General features: G+C 41.7%; 2 protein-coding genes across 4 annotated transcripts in view; both read left to right on the top strand.

Moving 5' to 3' along the window:
- The first annotated feature begins 656 nt into the window (after window positions 1-656).
- trmt112 (tRNA methyltransferase activator subunit 11-2) lies at window positions 657-7,538 on the top strand. The gene is made up of 4 exons (XM_049586646.1): window positions 657-865; window positions 1,716-1,817; window positions 3,399-3,491; window positions 7,121-7,538. The coding sequence occupies exons 1-4, from the start codon at window positions 791-793 to the stop codon at window positions 7,220-7,222; spliced, it is 372 nt and encodes a 123-aa protein (XP_049442603.1). The 5' UTR covers window positions 657-790; the 3' UTR covers window positions 7,223-7,538.
- Window positions 7,539-10,530: 2,992 nt separating this feature from the next.
- The window catches only part of tgfb5 (transforming growth factor, beta 5), a 36,823-nt gene continuing 33,848 nt past the window's right edge, over window positions 10,531-13,505 (top strand). For 2 of the 3 annotated variants that reach the window (XM_049585084.1, XM_049585083.1), the window contains exon 1: window positions 10,531-12,526. In XM_049585084.1, coding sequence (XP_049441041.1) covers window positions 12,172-12,526 — 355 coding nt within the window. In that variant the 5' untranslated portion in view covers window positions 10,531-12,171. The remainder of the gene's footprint in view (window positions 12,527-13,505) is intronic. The other variant, XM_049585082.1, reaches the window with a different exon arrangement.

Genomic DNA, 13,505 nt, shown 5'->3' with positions numbered 1-13,505 from the left:
ATAATCCAGTAATTGATATATGATATTGTTCTGTAAAATATGCTGAGAAAACTGCATTTTGAACAGGATTTGTTTACTTGTAATGGTTTTATTTCTTCTTTAATTTGAGTAAGGGGCTGTTAGTCACTTATGAGAGGGGAGAGTGGTGCAAAACAAGAGTGGCATTTTAAATCATTTTTACCTGGGAGGTAGTTATGTTTTTTTCATTTTTTTCATGATGTTTCCCTCTGTGATGCTTGTATTGGCTCTATACCCACATTTTGTTTGAATATACAAAATTATGATTATTTATAGTGAAAGGAGGGTCATGGATTTTCCTCCAGTCACTCAGGGAAGCTCAAGGGAAAATATCTGTAGCTCAGGGAAGGGTCAAGATGAAAAAACACAAAAATAAAGTCATACTAATGCCACCCCCTCCTCTGATAAGTGCAGTACAGTCCCAAGTTTGTCTGAATGTTTGTTCCGCCACCGTTTATTGTTATTATTACCAAAGAAAAGGCTGTTACAATTAATCCTGGTTTCAACTAAATTTTTATCGGAGTCAGATACTCTAAAGAGACCGATAAAGAGATATACTGATATTTAAAAAAAAAAGTCTAAGCGGAACCAACGGTGGCGGAAATAGCTTCGACGGACTTTTTTTTAGCGATGCAACAGCAGCACTTCCGGTCCACATGTAAACGCTGATGGTAAACGCTGCAGCGTGATTCAAACGTAGCTAATACACATACATTTCTCTGTATATTTACCATAAAAATTACAGTTGAAGCAGTGACAGTCGTCTGTAAACATGAAGCTGCTCACGCACAACATGTTGACATCTCACGTGAAGGGAGTCACCAAAGGATACCCGCTGCTCATCAAGGTAAACTGTCAACACCTGAGCTACACGGCTAACGCTAACACTACTAGCGTCACCATATAATGTCCTGTGTTTTATGGTATGTGGATTAGTTAAATTAAATAACAGAGAAAGTAACGTGTAGTTAAATGCCACTTGTAACGTTTTTACGTTGAACATGTGACTGAGTTATTCATGTAGCGCTCAGTAACAAGCTAACAAGATGTTAGCAAGCTAGCACCAGTAACGTTAAAGAAGCTTAACTTTCTCTCCTTCAACTGTCGAAATAAACCAAAATACACAAGACTTGATTAGACTTACAGCTCTAGAGTCAGCTGTATGTCTTGACTACATCTTGATATTAAATATTTTAATACTTCTGTGGTCAAAATAACCCACCCTACTTGCTACCCAGTGTAATATATCTACCCTCTGCCATTTAATTTGAGTTTCTGGATTCTTAATGTGAAATATATGTAATAAAATGCCCTCTGAAATACCTTTTAATAAAGTAATAAGTAGTGTGTGTCTAATCTCAGCTTACTGTTCCCTGGTGAGTAAAATACAAGGTGCTTTTATGTCAGTGGTTGTAGAGAACAAGTGGCAGAGGAAATAATTGTAAACACAGCCATAATGTGTAAAGTGGGACAGCCGTTGCTGTTCAGGGGAAGAAGAGGGATCTCTCCTTGGACTTGAGGTTTCTGATGTTTTTCTTTTTGAAAGGGTTGTTGGGGGGATAGTTTCTCTGTATGTCACGCAAGGGTTGAAAAGGACAGAGGGTGTCGTATGCTGTGCAGTTTGTAAAGCCCCCTTAGTGACTTGACTTTTAGGACCCTGAATGTCCACGCTAATAGACTGTGTTTTCATTGTGTAGGCAACTGAGGTGAAAGTGAATGAGGTGGACTTCAACCCTCAGTTTGTCTGCCGGATGATCCCCAAACTGCAGTGGAGCGCTCTGGTCCAGGCTGCAGAGGTGGTGAGTCTGACTGCACCAGAGACTGTCAGAACTTGTGTGACATTTTGAACATGGATACCAAAACAATTTTCTCTGGAACATTCCAGAGAGACATGGTAAAAACTTGTAAGCTGTGAAGAATCTCTCAATATAATAAAAGATGGATTAAGAGTTAAGTGTTTTGTTCTGTTAAGCACTATTCGGACGGGATTAGTTTAACATGGGCACGTGGGGTAATGTCACTTTACCACAGGACGCCAGTAACATTAATGGCCGATTCGCACGGGATAAGAAATATCAGTAAAACTACCACAAGTGGGAGGGGTAAATCCATTCACGCACCGCCGTCCCCTCCTGCCGTCATGTGCGTATGATAGGACTGTCAAAAGCACCATGAAATTGAGTTCGAATATTTTCGAATTAATTTAGTAGAGTTCGAATAATATTAGAATATATATTATTAGTAGTAGTAGTAGGCTATTAGTATTATTTTATTTATTTATTTATTTTTACAAAAAAACCCACAAAAAATAAGATGCTTATTGCTGACGCTATATGAATGTGACACTCGGATGAAAACACCCGTTCTGACCTCAGTGAAGCGCCAGGTCTGACCAACTTCTGCCTCGCTATCTGAGCAATGTTTGGATACTTCAGTGCGTAGTTTTCCACCACAACAGTGGATCCTGGTCGGCTCGTAGTGGGGTCTCATTCTGGTAACGTTTCATCTCTTCTTCAAAAAGTGTAGGCAGGGAGGCAGCAGGTGCAACACTCTCCCTGTATGTCTCTCCGAACACGTCACACATCGCGGACAGCGCAGTGAGTGGTGTTGGCGCAGCGGGCTCCTCCGTCGGCGCCTCTCCCTCCCCCTGCGCCCCGAACGGGATTCGCCGTGATATACAACATTATTGATAGTATTAATTAATTATTAATGATATTCAAATTATCAAATTTAGATTCGAACTTATAAAAAATATATATATATTCGAATATATTTCTAACTTAGATTTTTTTTTTTTGACAGCCCTAACACACATATTTACAGCTGGTCTATTCGTACGGGATTAGTATTACCTGAGGTAATTGTCCGGGACCCTTTTACAGAAGGTAAAAGTCGCGGTAATCTTTACTGACATCGTGCGGTAATGATTACTGACATGGCACATTCGGACGAGACTAAAATCTCTGGTAATTATTACTTTACCCCACGTCCCTATATAAAACTAATCCCGTCCGAATAGGGCTTTATTTTTGTTACCTGTTCTTCTTTGATTTACTGGAAGATGTTGTCTTGTGTTACATTATATTTTTAACTATTAGAAAACTTGAATCCTTTATAGGACTTGAGTGAATGTGGAGTACTTTGTATCAGCTGCAGTGTTCCAGAGGAGTGTTGCAGATTAAGAAATGGTTATTAAAATATGTACTCCTGAAACTTGATCCACTAGTATTCAGTAATCAGAATTCCATAACTGGGGTGCTGGATATTGTGTCATTATGTTTTATTTCTGTAGTGTCTTGTTTACCAGTAGGTGGAGAATCTACTAATGAATTTATAACTGCCCGAACTGAACACTGTTACTGTCTCTTTTCCCTCTGTAGTTGGGTCAACGGCAAGACCTGCCAGGTGAGCTGCTGCCAGAATTCGAGAACAACGAAGAGTTCCTGAAGAAAGTGCACAGAGTGCTGTTAGAGGTAAGGTCATTCCTGTCACTGCTGGTGGGTGTGTTTCGACTGCGACAGTACCTGATCCCACAGTATGTAGTAGTAGGATGCATCTGAATGTGTTTTGTCCGACCAACAGTCCAAACCCTAAAATATTTCAATTACACTGACCAGGTTTATATGTACAAAATATGCACTTTATGCCCTTGTTCTGAAAAAGACAATTTTCCTACTAAGTTGTTTACATGACTAATGAGAATGAATATTTCACTTATATTCCCGTTTATATGGAGCTGTGCATACTTTGATTGACTGCCCTAGCACGTCATTATAACGTCAAAATATGGAAAAGTGGAACAGGTGAAGCTGCTTGTCATTTTGCTTCTTTGCATCAGAACAGTTTTCCACTAGTGGTGGACTTGTTCGGCCATACGAACACAGCCTCCCGCTTTCCTTTCTTCAACCAATGAAGAAAATGTTGGAGTTGTGATATTTGCACATATTCAAAAACCTGTTGATGACCAAGTCTTTCATAATGTTTAAATGAAGGTGTGTTGGGGTGTGTAATAGCTCACCTGGTAGAGCTGACACCCCATGTACAAAGGCTATATCCTTTTTCCATCACATGACTAATCAATTTACCAACTATGTGGTGCGGCTGTAGATTTTCCACTCATGGTTAAAAAAATATTCTAATTTACAGGTCATTTCAGCTCTTTAATTTTTAGTCAAACCACATTTTCACCAGCCTGAATCAATTTTTTAAAAGTATGGAGTGTCTTGGTCCTTTTGTGTTTGTGGACTCTATGAAAAGAGACCACCTATTTATTTACAGTGTGAACCCCAGCAGTGTTTCCTGCTCTTGTTTCACTTCACACAGTGAAGGAATCATTAGAATAATTATGGGATATCTTTGTGTAGAACACTTCAGTACACCTTTTGTATAAAACTCAAACAGCTTACAATATTCACTCTCACAGTTGCACAGAAAGGTACAGACGGCACTTTACATCCTGTTTCTAATTCTGTTTATCTGTTACTGGCAATAGCAATTAGCAGCAAAGCTTTCATGTGGTTGTTTCCTCCACAGTCGTGTTTTTCATAACTGCACCGCGTCCATTCAGCAGCAGAGAGTGCCATTTATGTAGAGATCAAACACAGGAACTAAAATACTTTAGTTATAGTCATTGTACTAACCCCAATATGAACACAGCATTGCCAAAAATATGTTGACTCCCAAACATGACACATTATTCTTGAACATCTTATTCCAAAACCATTCCTGTTAATGGTAAATGGATGGTTCTTTCAAAGTGCTTTTCTACGTGAACGGACAAAGTGCTATACATTTTGTCTCTCATTCACATACTCGCACGTTAATTGTAAGAGAGGAGCCAGGGATTGCACCATCAACCCTGTGATTAGTGGACGACCCACTCTTCCTGTGGAGCCGCAGCCGCCCCTCTATGTCCCAGACACTTTGTGCTGCTGTGACAGCCTCCACTGTTCTGGGAAGACTTTCCAAAAGACTTTTGTTCCTGGCTGCTGGAATTTGCTTCCATTCAGCCACAAGAACATTGAGAACTTTTCACACATGCAGTCCATCCCTGAAATGTTCAGGAACATTTCAGCATGCTGTGAAATGTGTGAATGGGAGTTGGGATAAATATTTGGGGAACCTGTACTGTGAATTTTTCACCTCAAGACCTGGATACATTTCAGCGAAAATGCTGGTACAGTTAGGTTGTGAATGAAAGCTATAATATTGTAGGAACAAGCATGTTAAGGGTTACATACGTCTGATGAAAGACGCTTTCAGGTGAGGTGTCCTTAGCAGAGAATGAAGTCATGCTACCTCTTTATGTGTTGTGCTCTAAGCCTCTCTGTTTTGTGTTGTGGTAGAAAGTCCGTCCACATTTGAATGTTAGTGCGTGTGACTCCCATTCTCACCTTGAATGGTCGCCATTTTAGCCATGTAGCAGAAGGGAATACTTGTGAAAATGGCCGCAGAATCAGAGGAAGCTGCGGCGGTTACGATTGTTTGGTGGACAAGCAAACAAGCCAGCAGATATTTTGGCAGGCAACAGTCACAGCCAAAGGCTGACTGTAATGCTCCATCCGGTTGGAATTTTCAGTTCAGCAATGACAGCTACCATGATGTCACCCACTGGTTTGTTGACTGCTATTTTGAAGCCTTGAGGTCAGCAGTTTTGCTGTTGCCAACTTGGATTTTTAGAACCAGAAGTGACCGTATTTGGATGAGAGGGTGGATCTGATTCAAAGACTGTGGTGACGCCTCAAAAACAGCTTATCACCCAAAGCAGCCCACCCTTAAATATGCAGAACTTTAGGCCTGAAATAAATGTGAACAGGTGAGTTAAATAAAAATTCACCCCCCATACAGTTGTCATGTATTTTGAAATTAGCTAGAGACCAAAACTGTTATATATACCAGGCTGTAAACATGTTTATTTCTGCTGTTAAGTGGGGCATTTTAACATGGTTGTCTACGGGACTTCGTCTTTGAGCCAGCCTCAAGTGGCCATTTTAGGAACTACAGTCTTTAGCACTGTTGTGCTGGCTTGATTTTTCAGCCCCGGAGGTTGCTGCTTGGTCCAGACTCAAGGTGGTGGGACAGTGTCATTGAGGAAGCATAACGCCCAACCTCCGCTTTCCCACCAGGTTTAAAATGTTAGCTCTGTCAGCACTGTTGTTAGCATGGTTAGCATAAACACCTAGCTGCCATTTCGAATGTCACCTCCATGTTTACTTGTCAAGTCAGAGGTGAGAGCCGTGTGGAGGCAATCCCAGTCCAGAGTTATTGAATGTTGTATATACCATCTTTCGTCCAACGTCCATTATTTTTACAGTCTGTTGGTGAGGGACTATTAAAAATATATCAAGACATATATCAAGTACACAGCGATATATATCAAGTACACAGCCTGTAGTGTAGAATTATGATTTTCCTAAATCAGAACTAAGTGGCCTACATCCTGGTAAGACCATCCCGATGAGCGCAACATTATGTTTCACTCTCTGTATCAGTCTGGTCCCACTGCTGCCCCAAACACTTTCCAGAAATTAAATTCCAATTGGGGCCAATCAGGAATCTGCACCGCAGTTGACCATGTAAGCAGCAAATCAGGGACTGTGTTGTAGTTGATTACATAAACTGAGCTTGCAGAACAGTAATGGCAGCTCCAAATCCCTAGTAAAGTAAAAACAGCTTGGCAAAAGCTTGATTTATCAACTGGCTCCATTTGTGATGAAGAAGATGTTCCCGAGTGTTTTGTTTTGTTGATTGGCTGAAGGAGCTTTTCTGTCAAGGTAAGCACTCCCACCCACTGTAACTGTTTGGGGCAGCAGTGGGGCCAGACTGATGTGGAGAGCGAGACAGAATGTTTAGCTCACGTCATGAGGATAGTCTTACCAGACTAGGTGACCTGGGCCAAACCAAAAGTATAGTGACAGGGCTGTCCATATACTTTCGGCCATGTGGTTTATTTTACTTTATGGTGACATCTAGTGGTGGTCTCACACCTCTTGTGTTGTGTTGTGTTGTGTTGTGTTGTGTTGTGTGTGTGTGTGTGTGTGTGTGTGTGTGTGTGTGTGTGTGTGTGTGTGTGTGTGTGTGTGTGTGTGTGTGTGTTTTGTAGGTGGAGGTGATAGAGGGCTGTCTGCAGTGCCCTGAATCAGGACGAGAATTCCCCATCTCCAGAGGAATCCCCAACATGCTGCTGAACGAGGACGAGGTGTAGACAGCAGCTCCACGATGTCAACGGTTTTCACACACATCCTCAAACCGTCACTCAGTTGGGATTGTGGGTATTCAGAAAGAGAGAAGAGAAAAGCTGGACTTATGTTGATGCCATGAGAAAATAGGCCACACTGTTTGGTTGATTGTTGTTATGACATATAAGAGACCGAGCTGCCAAAGGAGGAAGCGATTTGAAGAATAACATGTGGAAATGTTCCCCGAGAGTAACCCCCAGTGGTTTTATCTGTATTTATTTTTATAACTGTTTGAGTTATTTCTTTTTTTTTTCCAATAAAACTGTCTTGATTTCCACGACAGCCCGATTTGTTTTAGGTTTTTGTGGAAAATATGGATTCACTTATATTACAGACATGCTAAAAAATACATCCCCTGAGGCTCTGTGAGTGAGTGACAGGCTCTGAACCCCATCTCGCCCTCTCTCAGGGTTTAAGAAAGTGCTGAGGGCCAGATGACGTGGCAGTGGCTTGTCTATATTTGGCTTTGAGGAAAAGAGGCAGAAAAAAAGCAGCCAGGCTCAAAGTTGTTTTTGAGGAAGTCTTTCTTTTTTTTTTTTTTTTTTTTCCATGTATGCCACACATTACAGCACAAACACACGACACCCCACCTGGGCGGGCTCCTGTGATCTGAGATGCCCAGCGGTGTGTCTGATCTTTAAAACACTCCTGAAAGAAAGCGTTAAAGTCCACACAGACAAATCCAGTCTTTCCAATCATTTCTGGTGATGGTGCGGCAGCAGCAGCAGTCAAGTTGGAACAGGAGCCTGTTTGTTCGCGGGCGGTGTTATCATTTTTAGAAACCTTGCCAGGACAGACGATGAAGGGGGGGGTTGCCCTGACCAGAAGCCTCGAGGCAGCTTGAGTCTCTCCTACCTTTCCCTTCTACTTACAGAAATTACAGGCCTGCACCCGCAACTATAATAATGGTATAATGGGATGGCAGCAGAGCAGCAATAAAAACCACCCCTGACAGATTAACAGTCCTCTCCGAGTTCTGAGCTGTAATTAACAATGAGACCGAAAGAAGAACAGAGAGGAAAGAAAGGGCCTAGATTGGAAGCTAGAAATGATAAAGATAAAGAGGGATGGGCTGTGAAGTGATTTAATAAATTAGGATAAGCATTTAGCTCGGCATGAGTGATCCTAAGCTTAAAATCACACAGAGATCCTTTTAATTCTGCATTTTGTAATCACTGTATTGGGTAATACATCTTATTTCTCCATCTTCTATTTATCTAGATTTATTTTCTATATCTAGATTTAAAGATCCAGTGTGCAGCATTTAGGGAGATATATTGGCAGAAATGGTATACAATATAGTAAAGTATGTTTTCTTTAGTGTGTAATCACCTTAAAATAAGAACCATTGTGTATGATGTTTTTCTGTAGGCCAACGCTGAAGACGGCGTCTCCCTAGTTCCGTCATCAAAAAGCCCATGGGATTTTTCCATTGGATTTTGGATCACTGCAGAAAACAAGCTCTGTGGCAAACAAATGTTAATGATTGTTGGAACATTTTGTTCAGCAACATAATCTTCACGAATGAACACCACTTTTATGCTTTTTGAAGTCTAAATGCAATCGCCAGAAATAAAAAGCTAACGTTAGGTTATAAACGAAATACAACAAGGTCACACTGTTAGTGTTGCCCCACAGCAGCATGATGACAGTCTGTATTCTCATCTAACCACTTGTTAGCAGCCTCTTTTCAAGACATAAAAGTTTTAAAATTTCACAATTGGGGTTTTTACTGAGGCATTTAATGTCACACAACAAAGCATGAAAGTCCCTTCAGCTTGTGAAAACCACAGACCTTATTTCAGGCATAAAACCAAAAACCTATTGAAAAGAAACCCACTGACATCGGGACGAGGGAACTGGGGGTGCAAAAATGCCAACTCATTCCCCCATGCTCATCTACGGCAAACACCATGTTGCTCTACCATGTTTCTGCAATAGCCCAGAACAGACAAACCAAACACTGGCTCTAGATAAAGCCATTCGCGCATTGGCCACCATAGTTAACAGCCCTTCAGCGACAAGAACATCGGAAAAATACTGACTTTTAAACGGCTTCACTCAGGGTTTTTACTGGTTTTAATCACCGGGTTTTTTGGATCTCCCAGTAAAACCTGAACGTCTGGATCTTGAGATATTAGAGAAAAAAGGAGAGCACAGACTAGCAGATGCTTGGCTAGTGCCCCGTCTTTGACATGCAGAACAGCATTGGAGAAACAATGATTTGTAATGTGAAACTGCTTTATTCAGCGTTTTCTCCTATTTAGATCACCAGGTTAGATTGTTTTGGAGAGAAGACCTCTGCTGAAAATTAAGCTCACAGTAAAAAACACCTGAACGTCTGGATCAAAATAAAGTGAGCACATATGAAGTTGAGAGTGAAAATAGGTGAGCATACATTTGCAGGTGCTGGACAAGCAGGCCGTCTGCAGTCGCCTGGGGTCTCATTTATAAACATTGCGTACGCACAAAATGAGGCCTGAAAGAAGCGTATCCCAATTCACATGCAAAAGTTGTGATGTATAAAAACAGACTTGATGGGAGAAACTTGCTAATGAACATTTTGGAGACGGAAAATAAGTGATGCTAGATGGTGAGGTGGAAGCCTGATTATTGAAATTATCAAAAAAAAAAAATTTGCACACACCAATCTGGCTTTTGGTATGGATCCTATGCACTGTTTTTTAAATGAGACCCCAGGTCTGTTCTGTGGATAATTCAGCTTCTGGTAAAAACTTCCTTAACTAACACTGAAAACCTTACTGGGAGTTCATGCTAGGCACATGGGAGAAGTTTCAACTGGTTGCAAACTGCAATCTTCACCCCTAGATGCCACTAAATCACCCTAAATCTTTCACACTGGACATTTAAGTGAGATGTTCTTCTTGGCGTCTGTGCGTTTAACATGAAGCTACCTGTTACTACTGACTGTGCGTTAGCGTAGCTTAGCAAAAAAGACTGCAAAATTATAGCCTAGCTTCATCCAGAGGTAACTTAATCCAGTAACTCTAAAGCTCACTAATTAACATGTGATATCTCATTTGTTGAATTTTACAGAAATCGAGATGTAAAAACAGAAATTTAATGTTTTATGGGCAGATATGTAATAGCTAATGTATTTCATGGCTGGGACAAGTAACTTCCGGGAGTCTTAACTGGTCTCCTAGCAACAGGTCATAGTGAAGACGTCAGGGTCGTAACTCCCAGTAAAATGTTATGTTTACACCTTATTTTTTGTAGTTAATTTAACAAACCAGTAATAAAATGCCAATAAGTCAGCTTAAGAATTATGTATTTAAATATTTTATTTTTTTGTAGACTACAATGTTATGCTAGCTGTTTCTCCGTGTTCTCTGTTTATGCCAAGCTAACAGTTAGCTCTAAGCTAGCTTTATATTTAACGTTACTGCACAGATATACCTTGTCATTCTCATTTAACTCTCTGAAACAAAGTGAATACCGTATTTCCTAAAATGTTGCAATATTACTTTAAGCCTGACATGCCCTCGGGGGTTGTTTACCTGCGGAGAGAGGGGTGGTGCAAGCATTTTTGTGGAGAGAAGAAATTGCAAAATGTAAGTGTGTGTGAGAGAGAGAGAGGGAGAGAGAGGAAGATGGCTCATGCCTACATAATCACACACTCCCTTCACTTTGGTGGCAACCCGCCCCACCACCACCACCACCTCTCTCACATCCAGTCCCTCCCTCCTCCTCCTGTCTGAGCATTTCTCCCAGAGGATCTGCAGAATAATGGAGGCACATCATGCAGCAGGTCTCAGTGTTTTCAGCAGAGCTTTCAGACTGGAGCTCATTTAGCCCGGGCATCTGTAATTTACTGTAAAGTTTCCTCTTTTTTTAAAATTCACAGCACAAGGACTTCTTTCATATATTTTTCTGCGTCATGGCTTTTTACGTCGTTTGACTTTTTCCGTGTTTTGATGTTTATATGAGGGGGATTAACAGGCCCACCATGGTTTTTCCAACATAAATCAACAGTTTCTTCCTACGATTTAGCGCAGGCTGCTTTCTGTTTACCTATAACGGGGAATGGGAGGACCTCATTGGGTTTTTTTAAAAGCTGTAACTAGATTTTTTGGAAGCGGGCATGGGCCAGGTTTTTGCTCCACAGATGGGTGTTTCGGAGGTGAAAGCACGGGCACTGTGCTGCTCCAGATGAAGTGAGCCGCTCAGGTTTTTGTTTGGAGGATCTGCGACATGGGCTGAGCTATGATGACTCTTTTCTCTTGACAGCTGTTGCATTATCCCGAGGATGGACGACGGAAAACGGAGACGGATAAAACTCCAACTTATCGGTTAGACTGTAATTAAATACCTTTAAACGCGGAAAGCGCGCACGCACCGGCACGGGACAACACTGGAGCTTTTGAGCGCACCACATTGGAATTCAAGCGTCAGCCAAATTTCCAATCACTAATGTGAGGTTTTTATAGTGGAGTTTGGTTGTGGTGTGATATCATTTTTGCGTGTAGATGCAATTGTTCCTGTACGGATCTTTTAAACTGTTGCTTTTAACTTAAATCTAGTCTCTAAACAGTAAATGACAATGCGTCTTTATGCGTCCAGTGTTAAAATATGCAGGCGCACGTTTGAACAATGTTTTAAAATTATCTTAGCAGAATACATGTTAAGTCAGCAGATGTGGTTTTCCTTTTCCACAGAAAGTGGTCTGACCAAAATAGCCTGTTAGAACTAAATATTGGATTTTTTTCTTTATTATATTCCCGTAGTGTTGGATGTAGTGGTTTAACCCTCAGTTTACGCACGTATTTTTTATTCTGGGGTTTTGAGACGTTAGTGACACTCTCCCACAGTGACCCTCACAGTTTCAGCTGGATTTCCTTCACCGCCGTTCAGAGAGTAGGCTATCTCTGTCCCTCCGTCTCCTCACCGGACAATGTGGCTCCCCCGCCTCGCGCTGCTGCTGCTCCGGTTCTCCGGTGTGTTGCTGGTGGAGGGGTTCAACACGTGCCACTCCATCAACCTTGACGCGCAGAAGTCCCGGCGCATCGAGGCAGTCCGCGGACAGATCCTCAGCAAGCTTCGCATCCGCAGCCCGCCGGAGAAGGACGAGGCCCCGCCGCCTGGCACGGTGCCCCCGGAGGTCATGCTGCTCTACAACAGCACGCGGGAGCTGCTGAAGGAGCGCGCGCGTCTGGCGGAGTCGGCGTGCGAGCGCGAGAGCAGCGAGGAGGACTATTATGCCAAAGAGGTGCAGAGGATTGACATGCTGCCCCCACGCACCGACACAAGTGAGTCCATGTGTGATGTATGATGATCTCAGTGTGTGGTCCAGGGTCTCACTAAAGGAGGTCCATCAAGGAACCTTTAGTAATAATCGAACATTGCATAACATAATGGGAACCAAGTGTTGCTCGTGACCCTGTAAAACAAACGTTATGGAGCTCCATATTGCTTTTGAAGGAGTTTTATAGGTCTGGAGATGTACAAGTAGCATATTCAATACATAATGAATAATAGAGGAGTAGCAGTCAACTTTTATAGTTTCAACTTTGCATTATCCCTTTTCTCCCATATGGTGCACTGACTGAGTGGGCTTCACCTCCATCAGTACCATCTCCCATACTGTTGTAAAAGCATCAATGATGGAGGGAGTGTTCAGATCCTTCCTAAGTATGTAAAAAGCACTCTTTAATGAGTAAAAGTGCTGCATTCAAAATCTTACTTAAGTATTAGCAGCAAATTTGACTTAACAAAAAAAGATAAACACAGGACTGGTGGTTTAAAATGGTCCTTGCCATATGATTTAATTGCTTATGCATCTTTAATGTATCTGATCCAGGTATTTCCAACTCTGTGTGCTTTGTAAAGATACATAGAGGTGTATAGTTTCACAAAAAGACACTATAAACTAAATCACTGGTATTTTAGATCTTCACAGATCAACAGAAGTATTGTTTGTCATTGCCTCTTTAAACCAGGTGCTGCATATCTCCACCCACTATAAAACAGTAGAAGTGGTGTTTTGAAAATGAGGAAGAGGTGGAGAAGGTCAAGTTATCCGGCCCCCTCCTTCAACAGCAAGGCACTCAGGTCTCTGATGCCTTCAGAGAAGCTTTATGGTGGCAAACTGCCAGCTGTGGTTGGCGGCACGCAGCTCTCCCAGAAAGAAACAAAACTTGGTGTTGATGGACCTCATTTGAGAGATTTTTAGATTAATGGTACCGAATACTAAATGGTACATAATTACATAACTGTCGAGTTGGGAAG

The sequence above is a fragment of the Epinephelus fuscoguttatus genome, linkage group LG9 (genome assembly GCF_011397635.1).
Source record: "Epinephelus fuscoguttatus linkage group LG9, E.fuscoguttatus.final_Chr_v1".
Lineage (NCBI taxonomy): Eukaryota > Metazoa > Chordata > Actinopteri > Perciformes > Serranidae > Epinephelus > Epinephelus fuscoguttatus.
This window is presented reverse-complemented; position numbering and strand designations above follow the sequence as displayed.